Source organism: Xiphophorus maculatus, chromosome 11, assembly GCF_002775205.1.
Source record: "Xiphophorus maculatus strain JP 163 A chromosome 11, X_maculatus-5.0-male, whole genome shotgun sequence".
NCBI lineage: Eukaryota > Metazoa > Chordata > Actinopteri > Cyprinodontiformes > Poeciliidae > Xiphophorus > Xiphophorus maculatus.
Genome location: NC_036453.1, coordinates 19,625,796 through 19,653,027, shown reverse-complemented (window position 1 = coordinate 19,653,027; position 27,232 = coordinate 19,625,796). Strand labels below are relative to the sequence as shown.

General features: G+C 38.6%; 2 protein-coding genes across 5 annotated transcripts in view; one reads left to right on the top strand and one right to left on the bottom strand.

Moving 5' to 3' along the window:
• klhl13 (kelch like family member 13) overlaps positions 1–14,002 on the bottom strand; it is a 40,915-nt gene extending 26,913 nt beyond the window's left edge. For 2 of the 4 annotated variants that reach the window (XM_023342351.1, XM_023342352.1), the window contains exons 1-2: positions 13,780–14,002; positions 11,548–11,619 (exon numbers count right to left, since the gene is read on the bottom strand). In XM_023342351.1, the coding sequence (XP_023198119.1) occupies positions 11,548–11,600 (53 nt within the window). In that variant the 5' untranslated portion in view covers positions 11,601–11,619; positions 13,780–14,002. Of the gene's footprint in view, positions 1–6,713; positions 7,068–11,547; positions 11,620–13,779 lie in introns of those variants that run through there. The other 2 variants (XM_014470194.2, XM_005802905.3) reach the window with 2 other exon arrangements.
• A 1,970-nt stretch (positions 14,003–15,972) lies between these two features.
• Positions 15,973–27,201, top strand: wdr44 (WD repeat domain 44). The gene is made up of 20 exons (XM_005802948.3): positions 15,973–16,497; positions 17,564–17,597; positions 18,654–18,734; positions 18,847–19,462; positions 20,550–20,698; positions 20,818–20,913; positions 21,931–22,067; positions 22,149–22,232; positions 22,346–22,452; positions 22,988–23,139; positions 23,210–23,348; positions 23,448–23,512; positions 23,620–23,736; positions 23,820–23,942; positions 24,813–25,004; positions 25,099–25,200; positions 25,285–25,400; positions 26,113–26,240; positions 26,320–26,454; positions 26,535–27,201. Exons 1-20 carry the CDS (start codon positions 16,427–16,429, stop codon positions 26,621–26,623), a joined length of 2,733 nt encoding a protein of 910 aa, XP_005803005.1. The 5' UTR covers positions 15,973–16,426; the 3' UTR covers positions 26,624–27,201.
• The last annotated feature ends 31 nt before the right edge of the window (positions 27,202–27,232 follow it).

Here is a 27,232-nt window from a genome sequence, read left to right as displayed (position 1 = left end):
CCACAAATAGGGATGCACAGTTAGTAGTAGATCATGTCATAATCACGTAGGTCAGCATTATTATAGTATATTTCCATATTCAATTACCCTGAATGTTCTGGTGGGGCACACCTGTCATTATATGAGGCTAATTATGACCTCAAAGTGCAGCTATGCCAGCGCCATACCAAAAACGTACCTGGCATTGGTCTTTAATGAGAAAGGTTGGAAGAAACTTTGCACCTCCTTGAAACGCGGCTGCAGGAGGAGAGAAGTTGCAAACATAAAGGTAGCTTGGATCTGACTCGCTGGCAGAAATACATTACTATGTTAGGCAACATTCGGCGTAGAGATCTGATTTGAATTTTATGTCTTTAAATCTGCACAATGTAAACTTTTTAAGAAAAGCACCAATAAACAGACGAGGTGAAATCGGCCACAAGTTTCAGGTCGTGCGTACGTTTGCTCTGCTTTCAGACTGAAACATGGGGGATCTGATTTAATAAACTTGACATTCAGTCAGTCCTCTGTAATGCATCTGTTTTTATGCTCTCTTTATTTTTTTCAGTTATGATAGATCCTGGCTGGTAATCTATTTTCTGTGAAAGCAAACTCCGCTTCATCGTAAATAGCCTTGGAAAGGGCTCGCGTGTGTCTATGTGAGTGAGATGAGTGCAGATATGACAGCTCCACCTGAGTAAACCCACTTGAGTCAGTCTGTACCTCCCACTGGCCTTTCAATAAAAATAAAATAATCCCCCAGGCAGCCGTTGCCATTTATGAGAAGTGGCCACAAATCAGCATGGATTCAATGTCCATTTCAAAGGGCAGGTGTACTAAAACCTTGAAAACTATTTTTCCCATCATCGTGCGTTGTGTCTATACTCAGGGCAAGATTAATATAGATGAATATGAAAACTATAACTACAAGTTCATTATGGAAAACAGCAGCAGATGTTTCTCACAGGAAGGCAGCATTTCATGTTGGGTTGTTGTCATGCAAACAACAAAAGAGATGAAGTAAAGCTCTATTTTATGTTTCTACAGAACGGTGATCATTAACATCAAGCCAAGCACTCGAGAAGAAAACACAACTAATGTATTTTGTTACAAGCTGTTTCATTTACCTTCAAGCCAGTAAATGAAACGGGCAAGACGTTCATATTAGAGTTGTACCATTCAGGCTTTTTCTGGTTTTCTGAAAAATTTAGATTCTGGGGAAAAAAGGCAGAGGTTGGAGTTTTGGATCCAACGGAAATGCAGGCATTACAAGATTATCCCTGTGTATGCAGCAAAGCTAATGTCTCCAACCATTATCTGATTTGTATTGAACTTAAAAAGACACAGTGCATGAGAGTACATTCTGTTGTTTAATACAGTTAGAGCCCAAAAATGGTGGGCGTTTTTAAGTTTTGCTCCTTTTTATAGATTTTTCCAGTATTTCCCTTGCCAACCACAATCAGAGGCAATCAAAGAAAAATTTAATAAGCCCCATCACTGGTCATTTGATTGGTGCATGTCTAGAGTAGTCCAATATTAGTGTTTCAGTTTATGTTGGACTTTAAAATATTATTACAGTAGTTTGGAACAGCCAAATAAGTTTAACCTCAATGCTGGCATATCTTCCCTGAATAACTTTAATTAAGGCAGGCTTAGATACATCTCACAGCATCCTTAGAAAAAAAAAAACCTGAATCTGATTTATGTACTTTTAAGTATGAAGGTGTGTTTGTCACCCTTGTAGAAGGCTATGTTTTAACTCAACTCCTATATATATATATATATATATATATATATACTGTATATATATGTATAAAATCTCCTAGAGAAGAAAATCAGCTGATATTCGGCGTCGGATGTTATACCAACCATCCTGTGATTTGTTCCAAAAAGATGAATTGCTTAATTGACTCTAGGTTGGCTTCGAAACATCTTCAAATGAAACTTCACTTGGATAAATTAAATCAGCTGCAGACTTTGCAGCCAAATAAGACATATCACATGTTCCTGCAGCAATCTGGTAAAAAAGGAGTATCAACGCTTCTTTTTTTGGTTTCCTTTCTTATTTTAAACTGATTATTTTTCTTTGGAACTTATTCAGTCACAGATTTACTTTAATCTCAACACGTTTTACATAAAAAAGATATTGTTTGTCTTTGGAAAGCCATTTTACAAGGAGCCAAGATTTTAACTGAAGGATTTAATGGAAAAACGGTCTTAAAAAAAACCCAAACAACAATCACTTCTCACTTCATTAAACTGAATAAAAACTATAAATAGAAAGCACAAAAAAAAGCCCAAACCACAACATGCATTCCTACTCTTATTGGATTTTCTGTAGTTTGCATCCATTAGACTGCTGACAAAGAGCAAGAAGAACACTGGGAGGGAGAGAAAAAAAGGGATATGACAAGTGCTAACAAGAATCATACAGGCAATTGTGGCAGTTTGACTACTGGAACACCACAGCCCTTTTCACACATTAGTAATGCTTCATTGATGCAAAAAATGCCTTTACTCACCAAAACACCACAGTTTCTCCTTTGGTATTTAATCTAAACCAAACAGGGAGCTAAGCGCTACAGGAAAGCCATTTGGTATTGTTGAATCAGCTGAGAGGCGACAACACCACTGGTTAGAGCCTTGTACTGCATGGCTCACCTCTCAGTTCATACCTACACACACTGACAACATCTCTGGCTTCTTCTGCTGCTGCTAGCTCGGAGGTGCATTAGCAGCTAGATGACAACTAAACAATTCTGATGAAAACACATCAGGCACATGATTCCAAGTGTCAGAAAAAAAAAAAAAAACGTCTGAGAATTTATTGCTTAGGTCAGCAAATGAAAGTATGGTCCTTGGGATTTATTGACTTTATTTGAATAAAAACAAAACACAAGGCAATAACAATTCATACAGAAATAACAGCCAGTCTGTATGTTATACTCTCAGTGAAATGAAATCATTTCTCATAAGTGTCTGTAGATAACTATCTGCAGTAGATGCTTCTTGAAATTGCTCCTCGTTCAAGTTAAAAACCACATACTTCAACGTTAGGATTGTGCTCATCCAGCACAGAGTAGTGGGTGTTTATCAAATAGAAATAATAGATTTTTAAAATGTGAACCACTTTGTAGAACCACATTTTGTGGCTCATTCGTTTTTGTCAAATAGCTCAAGCTCAGTCAGATTGGACGGAGAGCAATTGCCACCAATTCTGAAATTGAAATTAGGTTAGGACTTAAATCCCTTTTAGAAAGGCTAACACTCAAGGTAGAGATGGAGATGAACGGCGCGTGCTGCGGTGGCGCAGGGAGTTAGCACGCCCCACGTTTGGAGGCCTTAGTCCTCCTCATGAAAAAATGTATGTTTATTTCTAAAAGGTAGGATAATGTATTTTAAGTTGTTTGGTTCACGTTTTAAGATTTGTGTTAAATGATTGTATTTTATTTCGTGTCAAATTATTTTTTGTAGAAAGTTATCGCGAGAATTGTGTACACATGTGAGGCTGCGAGACTTAAATAAACATAGAAGAAGCAGAAGCCTGGAGCAGAGCTACGTGTAGCAGCCTCATGTCCTGTCGTCAAGGTATTTTGTAGTTATGTTTGTAATGTTTTGTGAATTTATTGGTTATGGTGTTTTTTGTTGTTTAATTACTTAATATTTTGGTTTAGAGTGAACAACGACAAATTAATCGTTAAAGACCTCCGAAGTGGCAGTCGGCCACGAGGTAACCTTTGTCAAAGCACGTGTCACCTGTCTGTCTGTAAATGTATCTATGTCTAAAGCTTTGTCTTTTATTTCTGTAGTTTTCACGGCAAAAAATAAAGAGCCGTGCCAGAGTTGTCACTTTGGAGCTACAAGAAATAATCTGCAATTTGAAGTGGAACTTTACAGTTTCCATTTGAAGCATTTGCTCAGCCAATAACGCTCAACTTGCTCCCTATTATTGTTTTTAAAATAATAGAATGGGAAGATGTTGAGCGTCACCACATCTTATTCTTTTGCAATGCTGGTTTAATTTTTTAAAACTCACAACTGTGGGTGATTTAACCATCTCTGTTTGGAACCTATGAGTGGCTAGAGTGAGCATTCTAACCCAAGAATATTTTGTTTTTTCTGTTCTGCTTGAAAATGAACCTCTTCCTTACTATAGAGTCTTTGCAACCTCTGACAGATTTTCTTCCAGGATTGTACTTAGCTGCATCCATCTTCCCAACAACTCTGACCAGTTTCCATGTCCTTGCTAAGGAAAAGTATCCCCACATGTATCCCCCCCCATGTTTTAAATCCCATGAATTTAAAACATGGTCTCATGTGAACAGAGCACTTTCTTCCACAAGTCTGCTGTGTCCTTTACAAGGTCTGAAGCTTCAAATGTGACTTCTTGTGGCTTTCTTCCAGTTTGATTAACTTCCTACTACTCTTCCACCCAAACCAAGGATCTCTGTAGATTCTCCAGAGTTACCGTCGGCCTCTTAACTGCTCCTCTGATTTAATGTTTCTCTTGCTCTGCCTGCCAGTTTAATTGGACTGTCATGTCATGGTAGGTTGACAGTTGTTTCAAACTCTATTGCATTTTCAGACAGTGGATTGATCAGAGCTCAGTGAGATGTTCAAACCTTGGAATACTTCCTTACGACCTAATTCTGCCTTGAACTTCTCCATAACCTGTCTGTTGTGTTTCTTGTTCTTCTTGATGCAGTTTCTTCACTGATGTCCTCAAACAAGCCTCTGAGGCCTTCACAGGAGAGCTCAATTTACACACAAGTGGACCCAATTTATTAATTAGGTGACTTCTGAAGGTAATTAGTGTTATTAGGCTACACCCTTCGCATCCATGTGCTACATTGTGTTGGTCTATCACACAAAAGTTTATGGTTGTAACACGGCAGTACATGAAAATGTTTAAAGAATATAAATAATTTTAAAAGACACTGAACAGAGATGCTTCTAGCTGTTAACTTGGTGGACGCAATGTACCTCGTATATTCTAAAAGCGTACCCTTCTGCGTCCTCCATCAGTAGCTAGCTAGAACACACAAAAATTACCCCACCAACACAGCAAGACCCAGTTATAAATGTCTTATGGCAAATGGACAGCGGGTTTATAAAGAGTGACTTCTCCCTTACCACAGACTAACCCCGAATATCAGCCTGTAAAATCCCAGCTAACTATTCAGGTTTCAAAATAGTAAGTGGTCTGAGTGGGCAGAGCAAGACAGAGCAAAGTAAAGCGGCAACTCGATGCTTCAGTACACTTCGATTGTCATTGTGTGCACATGATTTACCATAACGTTACTGTATGTAGCCACTTCCACAACCAATTAAACACACTTGGTGTACTTTAAGATTTGCAACCTAATGGGAAGAGCTGTCACAGTAGTAGCACTCCCATTTCTTATTTTTAAAGACAAGAGTTTTGCAATGCATTATAAACATATGAAAGACTCTGACATGCAGTTTGGATACATTAACTTTTATATTTGCTGTTGCTTTTTTAAAAATCAAATCAAATTTTATTTGTATAGCACATTTCAGCAGCAAGGCATTTCAAAGTGCTTTACGTCATATCAAACACAGAAACGCAAAGTTTTAAGCAGCTTTATTCTACAACAGGAGGAATGTACTAATACAAATGATCAATTGATGTCATGTTATTTGAAATAATTAGAGGGTTTGATCTACACTCCGCTCAGATTTGCTGACAAATGCTTACAATAACTAATGTGAATAAATTAGTTCGATGATCCCAAAATCGATTGCTGTGAAACATTAATTTCAATTAAATATTTATATTAAAGTTGGATTTTTCCAAGTGTTTCCATTTGGGATAAGACCAACAAAAAAAAGTTACCATGTTTTAAACAGGTTAAAACCTTAAGCTGTTAAGGTGTGGCAGGTAGCTGACACTATGTGTACTGTATGCTCACTGTAGCTTCAGGACACCTGTAGAGATTTACAGTACAATATAAATAGGCTAAGCAGATGAGAACACAACATTTTACAGTCATCAGGAAAAAAAAATCTGGGGAAATTCTTAAGTAAAAGCTCCTAAATTCACAAGTAAAACTACAAGTCAACTGGAGGATGAAAAAACCTAATTTAGTGAAAATCCATCCACGTTTTAATTACTGTGCTAGCATAAGAAATCTCCTACAGGCAGTGAGTTCGCTCACTTAGCACAGGTTGCCTTGAGAACTGTTTTTCTTTTCCCCTTCAAAAAAATCCAGCTCTTCTGCTCCATAAACCGTAGCTACGCCAAGAACCGAACGGCGCTCTGACAGAGGGGTAGAAGTGAGGATGGCGAGAGGCTGTGTGAAGCGCACGCTTTCTACCCTTCCCCCTTCATGAGCAGTAGCTGATGACAATAGCTTCTAAACCAGGGCATGTCAGACATCCTGACAAAGGCAGACTCCTCCCAAGCTACTGATTCCCAGCTCCCAAACACACACAGCCACAGGAAGAGGGCAAGAGTCAGGGATGTGGTGCCTGCCATGTCCGGACTTGCAGAACAACAAGCCTTTTTGACGGAAAACGAAAGGCATTCTGAGGTGGAACCATAAAAATCATGCTGGACGAGGGCAAATCTCTTGATTCCAATAAAAAGCATGATATATACAATAGCACCTTAATCTATTTAAATAAATAAAGCCAGCAATAAAAACCAGACAAAAATCCAAGAAACACACTACCACAGTTGTGTAATGCAATCCCATTAAGCTCTTACTCACATGTAGGCAGGCGAAAGGGGTGAGGACCTGGATGTCTTAAGGACTGGCACTGGGAATTTCCAGCTGACAGGAGAACCGCTTTTCCATTTCAACGGCATGTTGTTGTCACCAGGATGGTGCTACAGCAGTACCAGCAGCAAAAACCATTTCCATGAAAAGATTCCTAATGCAGTCTTCCATCCCACTCTGCCCACACCATTTAAGGGGGAGGGAGAGCAGCGGTGGCACCAGCAGCTGCAGAGGAACGCTGGTGGAGGCAGCGAGGGCTACAGTCGGGGTTGTGACTTTAGCACTGAGAAGCCAATGGACTGCGCTCGACGCGACTGCTTGCCCTGCTGCATTCACAGTTGTCTCGTGGAGGGAGGGGGTGAAGGAGGAAGGAGGGAGGGAGCGCTGCGCTTCCATCATCCTTTTAGGATCTCTGAAAACACTGTCACTGGCCAACACCGCCACCTTGTTACAGAGGTAAGGATTACAGCTTAGAGCCAAACTGAGTGCAGATAGTTTTTATGGGTTGGGAGTTGAACGCAAGAATCCTCACAGTAAGTTTCACGACATGCGTCTGAGGCAGAGTGCCGTCTTGGGCTCCTACAACTCATTCACCCCTCTGTTGCACAATAACTCTTCTCTCTTTCCCAGGTAGACCTTCTACTGCCCTTCTGTATATACGGATTATTAACCCATAAATCACGCCACCTATAAACAACCTCTTCAATTACATAATGTCCATAAACACCCTCTATAAATCTGTAAATTATGTAAATTCTGCCATTTAGTGCACCTTGATCTCTGTACATTGTGTTCTCAATGATACAGCTGTGTTTACTGTTGAAGACAACTACTGCCATTTAAATTCTTATCTAAACTTCACATTCTGATTCAAAATGGCTAAATGCATTACTTTATATAACATTATGTTTTAATTATGCCACTTGACCAGTTCTTTTGTTGTTTTTGAAAGTAACTACAGAGGTATCTGCATGTACAGTCATTGGGATTCCTCTACAGCCTTTTATGTCCATTGTAAAATAAACTGAATAGGACCTTCTGACAGATATTTCAGGTGAGTATGCATTAAATAAGCCATCAGCAAAAAAAAATAAAATAAAAAAATAAGGGAACAGAAAGCTAGGGCTAAACATTTGCTATAATAATATCAAACTTTATGTTAAATGATGGCATGTTTTGTGAAATCGATGTTCCGCTGATGACTAGAATTTTATTTATTGTGCAGCTCTTGGAGGACCAGAAGGAAGGAGGAAGAGAAGGAGGGAAGCACAGAAGAAGAGGAGGGAAGTACACAGGAAATTAAGAAAGGGAGGAAGAAAATATACAAAAGAGGAAAAGAACAGAAAGAAGAAAGCAACCAATTAAAGACAAGAAGGAGTAGAAAAAAGAAAGCAAAGAGCAAGGGAGGAAAGAACACAAGAAAGGAAGAATGCAAGGAAGGAAGAAGGGACAACGAAAGTATGAGGAAAGGACAGGTAATGGGTTAGGAAATAAAAATATTTCTCTGTAGTCTGATTCTCTTTTGCAATTTCATGTATAGCTGAAAAATATTGAAACTAAATTCAAGATTTTCACAGACTGTACAGAAACCCTGAGTCATAGATAAAAACATGTTATAAATAACATCCTATTTTTTAACACTAAGGTTAGATTTTTTGTTTTTGTTTGCAACAGCAGTAACAATAGTTGCTCTTCTGCTTTACATGGACTGAATTTACATATAACCTTTCTAGTCAAAGCACTTTACACTAGAACCACATTTACCCAAGAGCACACACACTAATGCTAACAAACTCATACAAAGATAAGTAGGCAACTTGGGGCTAAGTACCTTGCACATCGGTGCATCAACCTGGTGCAGGAAGAAGCTGGAATTAAATCCACAACTCTGACTACTCTTCCACTGACCCCCAGTTGACCAATTAAATTATACATTTTGATTTAATTTCTTGGGTAAATCTAGTTAAAAATCTAAAACTTTGTGAACATGAAATGTGCCCCAAAACTCTAGGTATGTGCAAACGGTAGAAACCTAGAACTTAAAGGTGGACTACTTTTTTTGTGATAGACTAGTCCTCAGTATCCCATACAGGGCTATAACAGAGATGCAAGTTTGTGCTCCACTATTTTAGTCTCTGCACTTTCACAGAGGAAGCAGCATGTGCATTGCCCACCACAGGCATAAGGCATGCACAAATCACTCCCAAGTTGGCCACCAGTTGCTGGGAGACCAGAAAGTACTTAATAAAAAATAATTTTAAAAAACAGCTGTAAATGGAACAAACAGACTCTGATTAGAGTAGATGCTTAAAAATGTGTTCACAAAGAACTGCGCTTTAGATAAAGTTAATTAGAAAGTTTACATTCACTGTGCAAGGACAGTATTTACCAAGGTCTTGCACATGGTTTCCTATTTATAGAGTCAGACTATCACTGAATCATTTATGACTACAATCATGAGATGACAGCACTGTCATTGCTTTTGTGGCTCGGTCATAGTTATGCTATGATAAATTTGTCTATAACAGGTGCAATGCCAACAACAAGGTAGCGGTAAAGGTGTGCGTCACCAATGTGCAGACAGAATTCACAGTTCGCTGTAGCAACAACATTGCCAAACTCCTGTGAGACATATGCTGGAATTTATAAAAGCCAAGCAACCTCTAATTGAGTGCGGTATATGCAACAAGAGTTTCTTTTAAACGTGGTTCAGAGATGTTAAAGCACGGTCACACATACCCAAACCACAACAAAGAGGATGACTAAGAGCAGAAACCGCAGACTTCCTCAAGAGCTGCAGCCGGTGACTGTCTAGCTCGCACAAGTTGACCTATTGCAGGAGGTTACTAATTAAAAACATTGAGCAACGTGATCTAGCATGCAGAGAGTGAACATAATCAGACAGCTGTTGTTGGAAAACTTTACCAGGCACCTATTAGCAGCTTGTACTGCTGCTATGAAGAGGTTTTTGCACCCTGGCAGTATTCTTGTTGGTTTTCTGTCGGACCGAGTTAATTTTATTTTAAGAGAGATAAAAGGAGAAAAAGGGAAGTTTATAAATGATGAATTTGTTCATTATGGAAAAATGGGAAAGAAAAAATATAATGTCAAAACATGATGCAATACTTCAGAAAAAGATAAATAATACATTTTCTATTTAGTTCTGCCTATTTACTGTCATTTTATACGAATCAGTCTACTGTAGGGTTTCTCCCAGAAAACTTACTTAGCCCAGTTGCTGGGTGCTAGAGCAGTCAGTCATTCAGCGCCGTGCCATGTTTTTGAGATAAAAAATGTTTAAAGTTGACAGGAAATTTGAAAATATCAATTGTTAATTATGCGTTATTACAAGATTAATGCTTGAATACCGACTATAACTTCTAAAAAACGCAAACATTTTAAAAAACTAAAAATAAATAAGCAATGCTTTGCCTGGGGGAGTGGGGGCTCAAGCAAAGCCTGGTGGCCCGCCAGGCTTATAATACACTGCGGGAGGCCCTGCAGTCCAAGTGTGTACTTAATTAAAAATACGGTCAGCATTTTTTTTTTTTTTTTCAGGCATAACTAAGAACAACCACCACAGATTTTAAGTTATGAAATGAGGCACATTGCTGCTGTGTATAATTAACGTTCTTTTGAAAAACGTTACACAGGCCATATTTAATAAAACAATGTGGACATTACAAACTTCCTCTGACTGTAATGTAATTATAATTCTGTCAATGCTGGAAAACAATCACTAATTATGGCCTCAGAACACCTGCTTGCTTTATAGTTGTGACTTGAGCTCATTCTCCTCTTCTCAATTTGGGGAATCCCTGTAATGTTTGTCGAGGTTGCTCTTTTCAACAGGGTTTGTAGTGGCATCATCTAAGCTATAAAATTGTAATCGCTATGACAGATTCATTGGCTGTAGTTTTAGTGCTGGAAATAATATCATACAGACTTTAAATGAAGAGAAATGTTTTGTACCCAACAATGGAAATATACAGAAAAGTTCCAGAAAAAAATTATTCATTCCCAAAAAGTAAAATATACCAAAATAGACAGAAAAGACTGCAATAATTAACTGTTAGACAGATTACGATCCTTTATTTAGGTAACAAGTAAACTGAGAAAGCTCTGAGCATTTAATGTGGGGACAAAAATGACTTTTTATGGGTTTTTGTAGCTTTGTGTCTGAGAAGCTGTTCATTTTTTCAATTCTTTAAATACCCTTCTTTACTACTTATCAATCAGATCCAGGAGAATATTGTCGCCTCACAGATGCAGCCGGTCGTAAATACTAGAAACAAAAATAACAACAGAAAACAATCCCCACAGTTCTGTGTGTGATACCCTTAGTGTTCTTGTTTGACGCTTCCAACATTGCAAGAGGCTTATTAAAACTATTCAGCTGTCGCGAGCCAAGTGTGGCGACAAGTCGAAGGCTTTTTAAACACCACTGTTACTATTCTCAAATGTTGACAAATGTAGCCAGTATTAAATACAAGTCTGTCAAGCATGAATGACTTCCACTGTTGTGCTGTTGTAATGGAAAAACTGGAGGTCTTTCCCAGGAATCTGATGTACTACAGTAAGTCTGTTGGAGCTCGCTTTCAGTCCTGGTCAGACTGCGGCGAGGACTGCTTTTGTTTCTCGAAGAGTAATCAGGGATTAAACCATCTCATGTAATGCTAATGCCAATCTGCTGCTGGTTTATTTATACAGTTTACCAGCTAAAAGGTAGTAGAAAATCATTAAAGGGAAAAAAAAAACCTTAAACAATCAATTTACTTTCACAATGAGTTACAAAATGATGAGACGGTGTGACACATTAAATTACCTGTCATGTAGTCCGACAGGCATCGTCTCTCCTCTGTGTGCAGGGTGTTCCATACCCTCCCCGAAAGCACACCTGGACAAAAACAGGAAGAAATCAAAGCAAAGTTCTTAACAGAGTTAAATCCAAGTTCAACACCTTAAATAATAATTTAAAAAAACTGAACACTGTCTACTTGAACTTCTTCCAAGTGGCAGGAGAAACAGAAGACCAGGATTAGTCTGTCTGGGAACATTTTGTTTTCTCTTGAACAAATAATATATACACCAATGAGTGTTTGTTTAATGGGGTTCACCTTATTTAAATGGTTGCGGATCGTGTACTTTCTGTATTTGTGAAACACTAGTGAAATGCCTGCACAATTAGACGATTCTATTATACTTTTTTTTCTTCACAGTACAACCTGAGTCACAGCATGAATAAAGCAATCAGACTTCCTTGGTATATTATATTAGTATGCCACATTTTGACTTGGCAATATTTTCAAACACTACATAGCAAAAGTTATTTCAATCTATCAAATTCTCTTTTGTACAGGTGCTTTTAAATTGAGCTTTATACCAGGGAATCTCCTAATTCAATACCTCAAGAGTCAAAATCCAACAGCAATATGATTGCAACTCTTCACACATTAAAATCAAATGAACTCATTAGCATCTAATCAAGTTCTGCAGAGACCTGGTAATGAACCAGTCATTTAATTCAGATATGCTGTAAGAGAGATGGACATTTGTCGACAGTTCTCCAAAACTGAAGGAAGAAACACATGCTGTAGACTTTTCTTGTTGAATATAGCTTAAGAAACATTGATAAAAATGTTTAGGTTCGATTTAATCTACTCATAACGCATTCTACCACAGGATTGGGGAGATTTTGGTCATGCCTATAAGTTCTTTTTTCTTTTTGAAGAAAATAATTCTGTAAAACAAACCTAGTCCTTGGTCCAGAAATACCAAGGACTGAACAACCAGTACGTTTTGGCTGCCTCTCTGACCTTTGTTGTTTTTTTAGTCACTGTTTTTACATATCTTCTAAAGTTATTGACGACTGCATTCTTCTAATGCAGTAACAGCTTAAGGGTGTGTACATTTATGCCAAATACTTTTTATTTATTCATTACAAGAAAAAATACTGAATTTTCCGCTTTCAATTTGTTGTCATTTGTGTAACCAAGAAAACGCATATTAAGGTTTTCCCTCAATAAACTTGCCCTGGACAACACAAATAAGAATTCAATTAAAACACATCCACCAGAATACACACACAGTACAAAAAATTATTGAAAACAGTTCAATAAAAATTTAAACTGATAATTCAAAGTATAAAATTAACACCAATACATGTTTTAAATAAAAAAAAGAACACAGTTGTGTATTTAACTGATTTAAATGTTAAACAGAAGAAAAGGTTTGAAGAATTGTATTTTCAACTCGTGGCTTTGTGTATAACTAGACTAAATAAAGGGTAAACAAATATCTACAGTGAGAATAAGTAATCAAAATAAATGTACTTCTGTTATTAAACTTAATTTTGCTTTTTCAAAGTGGGAAATAAAGGCTCCTTTCTCTTTATGTGATCTGCGTACGGATTTCTTATTTAAATTTGATCTCGGTTGTTATGACACATGTGTTATAAAGATTAGCAAAGATGAACAACAGAGAGCTGTAGGGGGATCTAACTAGAATAGTGTATTTAAACTTAAGGTATGTTTTGTTTTTAAAAGTCGTCTCTCCGTAACAGTGCGGTCTTATTTGCTAGCACTAAACCCGATTAAAACAACATAGGACAGTAGCCAGACAAAACCAAAACCAGTCATCACTGTCAAATCTTTGTTGCTTTTCTGGTCATGTTGTTGCCTTCACAATGTCGGTCCATTCTCCTCCTCTGGGATTCAAGCCCTAGCTACCTAGCTTAGCCGACACTAACGTTAACGCTTGCTAGCCTGAAATCTCGGTAAAAGACTCGACTACTACATGATTATTAAGTTGGAAACAATTCTCCAAGTCCAGCTAAGTAGGTTTAGTTAGTTTAGTAAGCCGTAGCTGACCGGTGTCAAACGATAATTTAGTTGGTTTAGTTAGTCTAGTTGGTTGATTGATATGCAACAGCCAGCAGATGCCTGAGCCCAACTGTCAGCTGGTGTGCGTTCAGTTAAATAAGCAACGTACGATATTCCCACCACTTTACACGTTTTTTCATACACTACGTAAACTTTTAAGTAACATATTCCATTACCTTTCGAAGCACGATAACGTTACCAGCGTCCTTGTTTTCCTTCCCAAGCCCCTCAAATCCACTTACAAAGGCTGAAGCCGCCTTCTTCTCCGTATGACCCAATGCTTTTGTCGTTTACTGTTGCGCAGGGAGCATCGAAACTTCCCATTGGAGGAAGAGTCTGGCAATCTTCTGCTATTGGCTCAAAACTTCCGTTACTAAATAAAGTAGTTTTAGGAAGAGCCTGCTTCATGTGCGGCACGTTGAAGCTGGCTGAACAGGGTGTACTCCTGTGCTCTTTAAATGGGTGGATTTCCAGACTACCACTTATCCAGTTTACATCTCCGTATTACAATATTTTAATTTATTTATTTATTTTTTAAAAGGTCGGATATGTTTTACATTAAAGTAAACAGCACATAACTTGTAATAATGCCAAAAGCACAAGTAAGATTATGCAATAGTACTACAGATAGCTAGGTTAATCAGAGACTATTCATATCTATATACGTGGAAGTCAGTTTTAAAATTTGTTTAATAGTACTATCTTAATTTTGAAGTGGATTTCCTTTATTATTCCCTAAAAATTGCTTCACTTGCCCTCACAAATTTGAATTTGAGTGAAATCTGTAGTGTTTAACACCTTGCAGCCTGAACGTTTCTATGAAGACTTTCCATGTGGTTTATGAGAGTGTCGTTAGAAAGTTGTGACCATTCTTCAAGAAACATATTTGTAAGGTCTGCCACTAGTGTTAGGTGAAAAGACTGTCTTAAAGTCAACACTTTATCTCAGAAGTGGTTTTACTGGATTGAGGACAAAACTTTGTGGAGTATAGTCAAGTTCTTCCACATCAAACTTGTTTATGGACTTTTTAAAATGTACAATCATGTTGGAACAGTAAAGAACCAACACTAATCGCAAAATCTTAGGCGGATTTTCAAAATGTCTTGGTAAGCTGGAGCACTCATGATTTACTTTCACTGGAACTATTGACCTGAGACCAATTTCAGAAGAACAGCCTCACTTGGCCAAATAAAGTGAGGTTGTTCTCCTGGCAACTACTGAACGCAGAGCCAGTCAGAGCAGCATGATTACGGAGTTGTCACTCCATAGAGCACATCTTCAATGTTCTAGCAGCTGTGTTGTGCTTTACAGCATCACATCCAATGCTTTGCATAGCACTTGGTGATGTGAGGCTTGCATGCAGCTGCTTGGGCATGGATGCCCATTACAGGAAGTTCTTTACACACTGTTCCTTCGCTAATCTCAAAGCTGTATGAGTTTTGAAAGTCAGTAGCTATTTACTCTGCACTCTATATGCGCCTCAGCATCCTCTGACTCTGCTCTGTGATTGTATGTCTACACAGCTGAGTTTCTGTCATTCCAAGTCACTTACATGTTGTTATAATACTACTCACAGCTTCTATTTACTAGCAAGGAAAGTTCATAACACTTGTTGCAGGTGTGCCATTCTATCACAGTGCCAGGCAGGATGTTGAAGAAACCTCTGACTAAAGACAATCAAATGTTAAGTTTACAGTCCTATGTTGTCCTAGTGGTCTGTCATTTAAGAAGCTTTCTTTGTAAATTAATTACTTCACCAACTCATTGACTCAGATGGTGCTACCCCAATTGGTAACTGCTGCTAATACTTGTACAAGCTCTTAAACATTTTGCTGCAAACCTCAACTTTATGTAGAAGTAGAGTTTGTTTGATGAATTTTTGCATATTGCATTGCATTCACTGACTCAATTCAGTTTTGTGTGTGGCTGTATAACAAATAAACAAATCACATAGACTAGTTAATATATTTTCATCGGCATGTTCTGAAAACTTAATATGCTTGGGAGTTGTACTATGAGCTCTATATTGCAGACTGCATGTCTAACACTCAGTTTTAATCAAAGCTTGCAATTAAATATTTCAACATATCACCTGGGAAATGTGTACCTTAGAAACAACTCAGAAGATAATCATAATATAATATAATATAATATAATATAATATAATATAATATAATATAATATAATATAATATAATATAATATAATATAATATAATATAATATCGTTTTCTTTTTACATTTTTAATGCTTTTATTGTTATATTTTTACTGATGACAAGCTGTTCTCTCTTGCAGTTCCTAATGCGCCCAGTAGAGGGCAGTAATGTCTCTAAACTACATCGAACTGTCATAACAGCGGAGTAGAAGCAGCTGCGCCCCGCCTTTTGACCCACCCGTTTACACTTCATGGAACCGTTAAAATATTGTTGTTTTAGGTTAACGGCTCGTTTGTGAAGTAGTTCCTCGCCTTGTCGTCAGCTGTCCAGCTGTCCAAGAGCAGCCGGAAAGTGTCTTCTAACTTCAGATTTCATGGTGGGCGCTTTGCTGTGATTGAGACAGATTTATAAACAGGCAGACGGCTACGTTAGCATCGGAATACATTTGTTAGCCTGTCAGCTGGTTAGCATACACTAACATTATGGCGTTAGGTTAGACAGGAAAGTGGTTGTTCCGCCGAACCGTCGGCCACAATTGCTAATTTTGATAAGCCAGGGCATAAAGAGATAACGCATATGTACATCGCCCCAAAAGTCCCAGGTTAAGCGTTTACACAGCTGTCTAACGACTTAGTTGGACTAGCTGATGAGCTAAACTGGCATTAGCATGGCGTCAGATACAAGTGACAACGAAGAATTCTACGATGCTCCAGAGGACGTCACCTTGTCTCCGAAAGAGTAAGTTAACTATTTTTAATTTAAATGTACACATACTTGGTATGTGTGAAATTGATATTTATTTATTGATTGATATTTGTCAATTGATATTAGTTAATCAAATGTTGCTTTATTTAAAAATTAACTGTTTCAAAAGAGATTCGCCGGTTTGGTTTTCTTAACGTTTTAATTTGTTGCACTGTACTTGATTTGTGCAGCTGGTAAATGTTAGAAGAGGGAGAGGCTAAGCAAGTGAGTCACATGATATGACAGGTCTCACACAGAGGGATAAGGTTACTGTGCAAATTTCCTAGTTTCAGTTCAAAACACAGCAAAAGGACATCTGTCAGGATTGACCAGAAAAACATAAAGCACGATGTACGGAAATACGGACACCTAAACATGGCATTGAAGGTGTTGGCTTCTTCATTTGTAACTTGATCTTTTTCTTCCATCCTATTTACTAAATATCAGACGGAAGTGTTTGAAGTCATATTCACACAATGAACTTCAACGTAAAGCCCAACAATTTTGGCAAATAAGCTTGGCTAATAGGCACATTCCAATCAGATATGAGCAAAAATGCTTCATCTTATGGGGTTAAAGTACTAAGAATCTTGTAATGTATGCAAATTGCAAAAAACTGACTTGTTGGGATTATTGCCATTGCTGTCAATTTCCCTACAACTTATTCAGTAAAAGCTGCATTTATTCTTCAAAATATGATTGAATGTGATTATTTTGTACCAGTGGCGCTGGTGTAGTGAATTTTACTTGTTGATAATGGGCAAGTTTTCTTTTTAGACCGTTTTTTCTGTACACAAGACTGATAAAATGATAAATATTCACAAAAGAATTTTTAAGATAATTTGGAGAATTGCTTGTATTGTTATGATATTAAGTACCACAGTGAAGTGTAATCAGTTTGAAGTCCATATTGATTATTCCCATATGTTTTCCCCCTGAAAACTGGTTAGGAATACAAAATGCCTGGGTAATTTCTGTTCTGTTTAATATTTCAAGTTGACATGTTTTTCATTTTGTGCCACTTTACTGCACTTATCATCTCAACTCTCTATCATTTTAGGACTCCTGCGAAGCTTGTCATTCCTTCACCTCAGGTATGTCTGTTTTAAATCAAAACCTCATTGAAATTATGGATTTAGTGAATTCTGAGCCTTTTGGAATAAAGAGATGAACTAAAATACAGAGGTGGTGTGCAGGGGGAAACAAATACTTCTCTGCTTTTTCCAAAGAAATGAAGACTAAAAACCAAGTAAGTCAGCAGGTGCTGTTCATCTGAAGCTTGACTGATTTCTGAGTGTTATTGACGGTTGGTTGTTATTTCAAAATGTAGGACATTTCACGGTTTTAATTGCTTTTATAATATGCTGTTGGCACTTAGTAAATATTTTGGAAAATTCTCAATGATTCTAAAGAAGCAACTGTTGCTTCCAAAGCTTTTGGAGGCCATAATTTTACTGTTTCCAGTTTCCCAGGAGTTCATGTTTCCACATGTTCATCCTGAGCTCAAGTTGTGCAACGCTCAGAGAACCAAAAGGCTAAATCTCTTTGAAGGCTTTTGTGTTGCCATATAGTTAAAAATGAGATTTTAACGGGTATTGCTCTTGCAGACAGGTTGCAAAGTTAATAAATTCCTTTACACAAATGTGATTAAAGTGGAGATAACTAGCTATGCAATCGAGTAAAATATTTTGTAAGAAGCCAACTTGCCATATCTGGATAAAACAAACATGGATAATTTGGGTTTGTTTAGCATCTGTCTTGCAGCAAGGCAGTTGACTTCATTATACAGAAACATTTTCTCAAGGAACAATTACTGATATTGCAAAAGTTTTGTTAATCTGAGATTTTATAACGTTTAAGATCTGCTGCAAAAAATTATGTTTGTCTGCAGATCCCTTTAACTGAAACAGCGTATTTGTTTCTGTGACTTAATGTTATGTTGCGTTGGGACACCAAAACAGATGATTTGTAGATATTTTGAAAGCCCATATTCAAACTGCTAACAAAGTTCTCACTATTTTTTCCTGATAAGTGAACCTACAAATATGTATTTTTTTAAAATATAGAATAATGTTGCTTTCAAAATGAAATATTACAAAAAAATGACTTTGCTATTTTAACGCCTAAATTTGTTTATTTCTGTTTCTTAGGAGACGTCAGAGGGTTTGGTGAATCCAGTAGAAAATGTGACCTGTGCCTCAACGGAAACTCAGCAGGATGATTCTCTGCAGGTATAAATTTGTTAAAAAAAATAAATAAATCATGCACCTCAGTTGTAGTTAAATTTGACATGAGCGCTAGTATTTGGAGTCGTTCTTGAATAAACTTCTGTTTTGTTCCTAGATCATTGATAGCATCATCGAGGAGAGTCAAAAAGGATGCGCTATCGATGTCTGCGAGGTGGTTGAGTTGTTGGATCAACTGCAGGTTGATGTGAAACCTGAGCCAAAAGAAGAGTCGGAAGCTGGGGGCGTTCCCCTGGAGACGACCGTCCTGGTCGTCGCACCTGAACTTGTCAAGGGGTCAGAGGAGCGACAGGAAAGCGTTACGACAAATGGAGAATTCGCTTTAGCCGCTGCCGAACTCCCAACTCTGCCTGGACCTTCAGCCGAGTCACAAGAGCGAGTTCAGCCTCCGGACCTCACCAGCAGCATAGCTCACAGTCAGGCAGACGCTGCCGCCGCTCTGGTGGCGGAAGCGGAGAAGGAGCAGAGACAGGCAGACATCTTGGACCAAGTTCCCTTAACAGACAGGCCGGTTCCAACAGACTCGCCGGGGCCCTTGAAACCCCCCCGACAATTCACAGTAGAACCCGATATCGTAGCCAGCACTAAGAAGCCTCCTCCCACGCGGCCACCGCCTCCTGGTGGGGGTCCACCGCCCAGACCTCCACCACCGTCTTGCCACAGCTTACCCTCCAGGATGTCTCAGGAATGTGTGAGGCCAAGTGGACTGGAAGGTGAGGAACTACTGGATGATTCTTCAAAAACAGAAGTGAAAACTTTAACTCATCATGATGTAGAAGTGGTTTTAAGTGTTTTGCAGACAAAAGGTCTGAAACTGGGTTTCTGGTTTGTTTGAACAAGTCAAAGCACGAGTAAATCAATAACAGAACAGCAGTACACATTGCTATAATTTCTTCAAACATGCCACAGTATGACATTCTGACACACACTTATTCCCCAGCTCAGATGTTAATAACTTTGTAGTAACCTCAAAAGTTGACACAGCCCTGTTAAAATGCCAGGTTTTTAGCATATAAGCAAAGTACAACATGGTGAATAGAATGGCACATAATTCAGCTGAGAATCAGAATCATCTGTTATGCTGGAAATGTGAGGAAAAAAAATCAAGTTACATAAGAGTTCACACCCAGATATCAATACTCTGCTGATGCACCTTTGATTCAATTTCAGCATTTTGCTCTGTTCAGTTCACACCTACCTGTAGCTGTCCTAGATGGGATTTTGAGACTTTTCCTTGTGTAAACCTGTCACAATAACTTTGCTGGATGATAAACTGTCCCAGAAAATCTCAAATGGCCAACAATAATGTTGTTTTGAGACCATTTTCAACTTGTAAAATTTAACTTTTTTACAGAACTCCCCACCAAAAACAGACATTTTAAATATTCAAATTAAAACATAACAACAAAAACAATAAATACAAACCACACACAACCAAAACCATTAATAAAATGGATTATGAAATCTCTGTAAACAAAATTGCCCTTTGAAAAAGATTATCAAAATGGAAATTATCGATCTTGTTTTAATTTAACATGATGTTAATTAATTGTGACAGGCTTATCTAAGTGTGTATGCTTAGCTCAACCTATATTTTGCAGAGACGATACTAAGGATCACCTTATTGTACTAAAGTGTTAGTCAGGAAATAAATAAAGGCAGCCATCAATAACTGGAACAAAACTGTACATTTTGTGCAGCTTGTCCCCTCAGAGGGAAAGGTCATAAAAGTTCAAACAATTAGCATTGACTTTGAGAACGTGTGGGGTTATTTTTTTTTTATTTTGTCTGACTGCCCAGTATCTGCGGTGAGTTCGGTTAGCGGTGATTCTCTGGAGCCGCCTGGCCTGATGTCTCCCTCCAGCACAGTGAGGTGTCTAACTAAAGACCTGCAGCATTCCCTGGATCTGGCCAGCGCCACGAGTGGAGACAAGGTGGTGACGGCACAGGTCAGTGAGTCTGTAGACCAGGACTTTAAAAAAAAAAAAAAAGTTTGCTGCACAAAATTAGGTATATTTCTTTAATGCGCTATTGTGTTCTCTTTTTTATTAATTTGTTTCATTTCTAGGAAAATGAGGATGAACCAGCCTTGTCCCAGAGTGGAGGACAAACCCCTGGCCCTCAGCGTCCTCGTTCTAACTCTGGCAGAGAACTGACAGACGAAGTGAGATTTCACCGGTTTTAATGCGTTTTTGTTGTGTTGATAATTAAAACTGATATTTGTGAATAGGATTTTTATTTGCCCCTTTGAAGTTTTTCAAATTTTATCACAAGTTTTATTGTGATAAGATGACACCTTGTAGTGTAAAGTTGTGAAATGGAAGTGAAATAAAAGTGTTTTAGCCTCCTTACACTGGTGCCTCTGAATGAAAATACAACTGATCGGTCTACTTAAACTGACCGATCAGGAATAGAAAAGTCCAGAGGAGCTGCAGGAATCCACAGCTGAGGAGGAAGAATCAGCTATTAGGTGTACGCCACAAATCTGACTTTGAAGAGTAGCAAGAATGAATACATTTGTAAAAGAAAGCTTAAGAAGTCTAATTTGCAATTTTGCTCAATCTCTGTTGGAGTTGCAAGTGGAACTTTAGGGCTACATGTAAAACCATCACTCCGAACACACAGTTCCCACAATCTGTGAAAAACTGTTTTGACAGCATCATGTTGTGGGGATGCTTTATATTTAGCAGGGACAATATTGATATTAGTCAAAAACCATGTGGAATATTTAGTATTCTCACATTAACCTTCCCGTTTCTTCAAACTAGCACTTCAATTCTCACTGGCTGCTGCTCTTTTTCTCGACTCGCTCACATTGCAAAAACGAAACAAGAAATCAGTCGATGCTCTGAAAGTGTGACTTTCGGTTTCCCACACATATCAAACTGTGTGGTTTTGTCTACGCGACGCTCTGCGATAAGAGGAAATGCTGTTGCTGCTACTGCTGCTGCAGTCTTTATCCAGGCTGTTTCCCACTAAGTTAATGTGTGACGGACCACAGTCAGCACTGCATGATTTAAAATCATTTAGTTATTATAAACTCCAGTAGATCAAATGCAGAGTTCCAGCTACATGCCGCAAGAATTTAATATATTTTTGCTGAATATTTTTTTAAGAGCTCCACATTCTAAGCCAGAGTATCCACTGCCATTGAAACCCATTTATATGTGATTATTATCAGGAAATACTGGCCAGTGTCATGATCAAGAACTTGGACACTGGAGAGGAGATTCCCTTGATTCAAGCTGAGGAGAAACTTCCTACAGGAATCAACCCTCTCACTCTGCACATCATGAGAAGGACCAAGGAGTACATAACGTGGGTCAAATTAAAACTGATTACATTTTAGTTCATTTGAACTATATGTAAAGGAAGCTGCTATTTTTTTCTTCTCCTCAGTAACGATGCGGCGCAGTCAGATGACGATGAAAAGTCTCAGGCTCCGCTGACGGACACGGATGGAGGAAAACTGAAGCAGAGAACGTAATGTTGCTGAGCTGGCTTTTCTTTCCCCTCCCTTTCTCTCTTTCCTGCTCCGTTTATATTCCATGATTTAATGTAAAACATTGCATGCATTTGTCTTTGTTTTTAACCAGGACCCAGCTGAAAAAATTCCTTGGCAAATCTGTGAAGAAAGCCAAGCACTTTGCTGAGGAATATGGGGAGAAAGCAGTCAATAAAGTGAAAAGTGTGCGTGATGAAGGTACAGAAACTAAATGATTAGTTATGTTCTGTTTGTGTGAAGAAGCAATCTTAAAATATGGATAGTTTACAATAACTTTCATAATCTATGGGGATATTTATGAGGCTCCAGTCATACACCTTCTACTTTCTATATCTTTTGTCAAAGGTCAACCACAATTTTAAACCGTTTTATGGAGATTTCATGTGATAGGCCTACACAGAGTAGTGGATATTGCTTAGGAGAAGGAAACTTGGGTTAGATTTTTACAAAGAAACACCTGTAGTGTGTGTATTTATTAAGCCTCACTAAGTCAATACTTTATCAAGGTATTTCCTCATTCTAGCTAAGTTAGAATGAGCTAGAACAAAGTATGATCTAGCTAACATCATACTTTCTTGATGTTAGCTAGAACATCATGAAAGTATGATCATATTTACATGACAAGTAAGCAAGACTTGTCATGTAAACACAAGACAAGGAGGTCTTCTGTTTACATGATCTCGTACTGTTTCAATAATCTTGAGTTCTGCTTTTTGCCCACTTTGCTCTTCAGTGTTCCACACAGATCCCGATGATCCTTCCTCCAGTGATGATGAGGGTATGCCCTACACCAGACCGGCCAAGTTCAAGGCAGCTCACAGCTTCAAGGGTCCCTTCGACTTTGACCAGATTAAGGTTGTGCAGGATTTGAGCGGAGAGCACACGGTAAGGCTAAATCATTCCTACATCAGTGACCAATGTTATAGGTTTTAAAAATGTCCGTCTCGTTCTGAAGGGAGCTGTTTGGACCATGAAGTTTTCTCATTGCGGGAGGCTTCTGGCGACTGCAGGCCAGGATAATATTGTTCGCATCTGGGTCCTGAAGACTGCCTTTGACTACTTCAATAATATGAGATTAAAGTACAACACTGAAGGTATGCATCTTATTAATGTGGATTGTACGCTCTTTGGTGATTGAGTATGCAGCAAAACGACCGATTCTGGAGTTCATGCCAGATGTTTTGGTCCTCCAGGTCGAGTTTCTCCTTCTCCTTCTCAGGAAAGCTTGTGCTCGTCTAAATCTGACACAGATCCAGGGGTGAGTGCAGTAACAGCTACTCTGATTCACCAACAGCTTGTGTTGATAGCAGATATAAAGCAGCATTCTACATAATCATTTTCCTAAATGACCTACCTACTGTTTAGGCAAGCTCTGCCCCAGAGGACCCAGACACCGAAGACAGAAATGCCCCTTTCCGCCAAGTCCCCTTCTGCAAGTACAAGGGTCACACAGCCGACCTGTTGGACTTGTCCTGGTCGAAGGTAATAACGGTACCTTTACAATTTTGCTCCCTCCTGACACACATTTGTATTTTTATGTTTGACTTATTCTGTGGTCTGTGCAGAACTTTTTCCTGCTCTCGTCGTCCATGGATAAGACGGTTAGATTGTGGCACATATCCAGGAGAGAGTGCCTCTGCTGCTTTCAGCACATTGATTTTGTCACAGCCATCGCTTTCCACCCCAGAGTAAGTCGGGTCGCTTCTTGTTTGTCTTGGCACAAATCGTGCATGCTGTTCTAGTTAGAAGTTCATGAATGTCGTTAATTTTTCATCAGAGAGGAGCTAACAACAAGAACATTCTCTAATCCACACAAATCAATTACTTTTAACCACATTTTAATGATAATTGGTTTGTGTTCAGTATGTGTGGGGTCTGCACAGATGTTACCTTTCACTGCCGCTACACCTGTTTAGGTGTATTTTAGCAACCAAAAAGCTCCTTGCGTAATCCTCACTGGATATTTGTGTCCAAACTCTGAAAGACTTTTTAACATACGCTATATGTTTTCAGCAGAACTGAGACCTTGGCGTAAATCCAAGTCTGCTGAACTGAAATGTTCAGCTGTGTTGTGGTAGAACAGAACAGGACAGAAATTTTGTGAGAATATTTGGATGAGTCAAAGTGACTCTTTAAAACGTAAGTAGATTGGCAACACTACCAACTGCTAACCACTAGTGGAAAATCTACAAACTCTTCAACATCTCCTGAAATCAAATGGGTGTTTCCACAGTGTCATAATTTCAAACTGTTTTTAGATCAGATGAAGCAGACTGGAAAGGCTCTTACCTTAAATCTCCCAAGTATTTATGGACTGTTCCTTCTTAATTGAGTGCTACAATTTCTGCCAAACACTGTGGTCAAGTGTTCAGTCAGAAGTGAACCACAGAAATTGTTGATGGTTACAAAAAGCGTGTGGTTCAACTTGCAAAAGGACATTTAACTCATTATTAATAGGGGTATGAATAAGTTTGATTGTGTATGAACAATTAGGATTGTTCCCATGGTGAATACATTCAATGGTTCTGTGTTAAGCAGTTTTTCTTTTCTGTTTGTAGGATGACAGATACTTTTTAAGCGGTTCTCTGGACGGCAAACTCCGACTTTGGAACATTCCAGACAAGAAGGTGGCTTTGTGGAACGAGGTGGACGGTCAAACACGACTCATCACCGCTGCCAACTTCTGCCAAAATGGAAAATACGCCGTCATCGGCACCTACGATGGACGCTGCATCTTCTACGACACAGAGGCATCCTGTTGCTTTTATCCCTAAGATCAGTTTAATCATACCTGTTCTAATGCAAATTTAGAATCTGATGTGGGTTTCCTTTGTTACTTAACAGCGACTGAAATACCACACTCAAATTCACGTGAGGTCAACTAGAGGGAGGAACAAAGTAGGCCGCAAAATTACCGGCATTGAGCCTCTGCCTGGAGAAAACAAGGTAACATCCCCCTTCCTCTGTGAACACTTGTTAACTTTGCTGTAGTGAGGGTGGTTACGTCTCCAACTCTGTCTGCTCCGGCAGATTTTGGTTACCTCAAATGATTCCCGCATTCGCCTTTATGACCTGAGGGACTTGTCTCTGTCCATGAAGTACAAGGGTTATGTCAACAGCAGCAGCCAGATTAAAGCCAGCTTCAGGTGAGAAACGTTCCCGTCATGCTCAACACTAAATCGTGAATCTGTGCTGCTTCTGCATTTATAAAAAGAAAAGGGGGGTAAAAATTACTTTCTGGTCCTCTCAATTAAAAAAAAACAAAATCATATTTTTATTATTAGGATTGCAACACAACACAGGCTGGAATAGTTCAGGATTAGATTTCAAGATGCGGGGAAGTGTAGAAAAAGAAATTGGAGGAAGGTTAAAGTTTATTTCCTTTTCTATTGTCTAAATGCCTCCTAGTTGTTTTCCAACTTATTTTGTTTCTCCTATTCTTTTATCATCCAATTCCTTTCCTTTAATTCCCCTTTTTCTATATTTGCTACTTTCTTTCCATCCTTCTGTTTGTTTCTTATTTTCTTTCAAATTTATTATTTCTTGCCTTCATTTTCTTCTTCCTATCTTAAAATTCTCATTTCTTTTTCTCCCATTATTCTTTTGTCCTTCTTTCTCAACTTCCTTCATTTTTTTATTTCACGTTATTTCCCTCTGTTGTTCCTGAAGCTTCTGTATGTAAAGCCTGATCTCTTTAAAAATGATCTGATAATGTCAGATATTAAATATCACCAGCCTGACCAAACGTGCAAGCAATCTTTGCAGCTCTTTGGGGCCCCCTGCTGGCCTGTCAAATGTTTGTCTCCAAGAGAATTTTAATTAAAAACTAATCGTGAAACTGTTCATGCCTTCCTCCAGCCATGACTACTCCTTCATCGTCAGTGGCTCAGAAGATAAATACGTTTACATCTGGAGCACTTACCATGATTTGAGCAAATTCACATCTGTACGACGAGACCGCAATGACTTCTGGGAAGGAATTAAAGGTAGCTACTGTGTTGCCCACAAAACACATTTATTTATGTATTAGTCTTAACTCTGAGGTGGGTTTTTTTTGTCTTGCAGCACACAACGCAGTGGTCACCTCGGCCGTATTTGCCCCCCATCCAGATCTTATTGTCCCTCAAGAAACACTCGCAGAGAAACCAGAAGCGGACCGCAAGAGCCTGGACTCCACCGACTCCGAGACGATACCATCAGGTCCGTTTCATTCTGTATCTGATTTTCTCAAAGCGAGGAATTGCATTTCAGTGCTGCTTATTGTTCCTTTCTTTTTCCAGGAGCCCTGAAAACCGATCACACGGAGGTTCTGCTCTCTGCTGACTTCACGGGAGCAATTAAAGTTTTTATCAATGTCAAAAAGTACTGAGCATTCCACAAGCAGGTCTGTTCAGCAGAGATTAGTCCTAAAGACGGACGGACGACAGAGAGAGAGAGACTGTACAAAGTGGGCAAGGTGGGGGTTCCTTGTCCTATTTCTTTTTTTTTTTTTATCTTTCGTACCAGGTAACTGTGAACGGTTTAGCATCTAGAGATCCAGAAAAGTTGTCTGAGCAGAAACTGACTTGGCTCAGACGTACAACTGTGTGGCCAAGAATTACTGTAGAGAACATAAACATCTATTTTCAATAGGTATGAGCACCTTCCTTGTTTCCTTGGTTTTCAGGTCAGACACATTTCAAAATCAAAACAGTCAAAGTCTTTCAGGTGAAATGTCAAGTTGGATTAAAACGACAAATTCCTGTACGTTTCCTATTAAAATAAGTCATTTCGGTGTGTTTGACGTTACTAATGATTAAAATTGGGTGTCCTAAATGTGTCAGAAAAACACAGATTACTTTTGATAAATCCCCTGGTCAACAGAAGCACATCTCATGATAGCACTGAAAACCTACAGCTTTTGTAAACAAAATGATGGAATTTCCTCAATAAAAAAATCTGCACAAACGCAAATTCTCTCTGGCAATCTTTTTCAAAA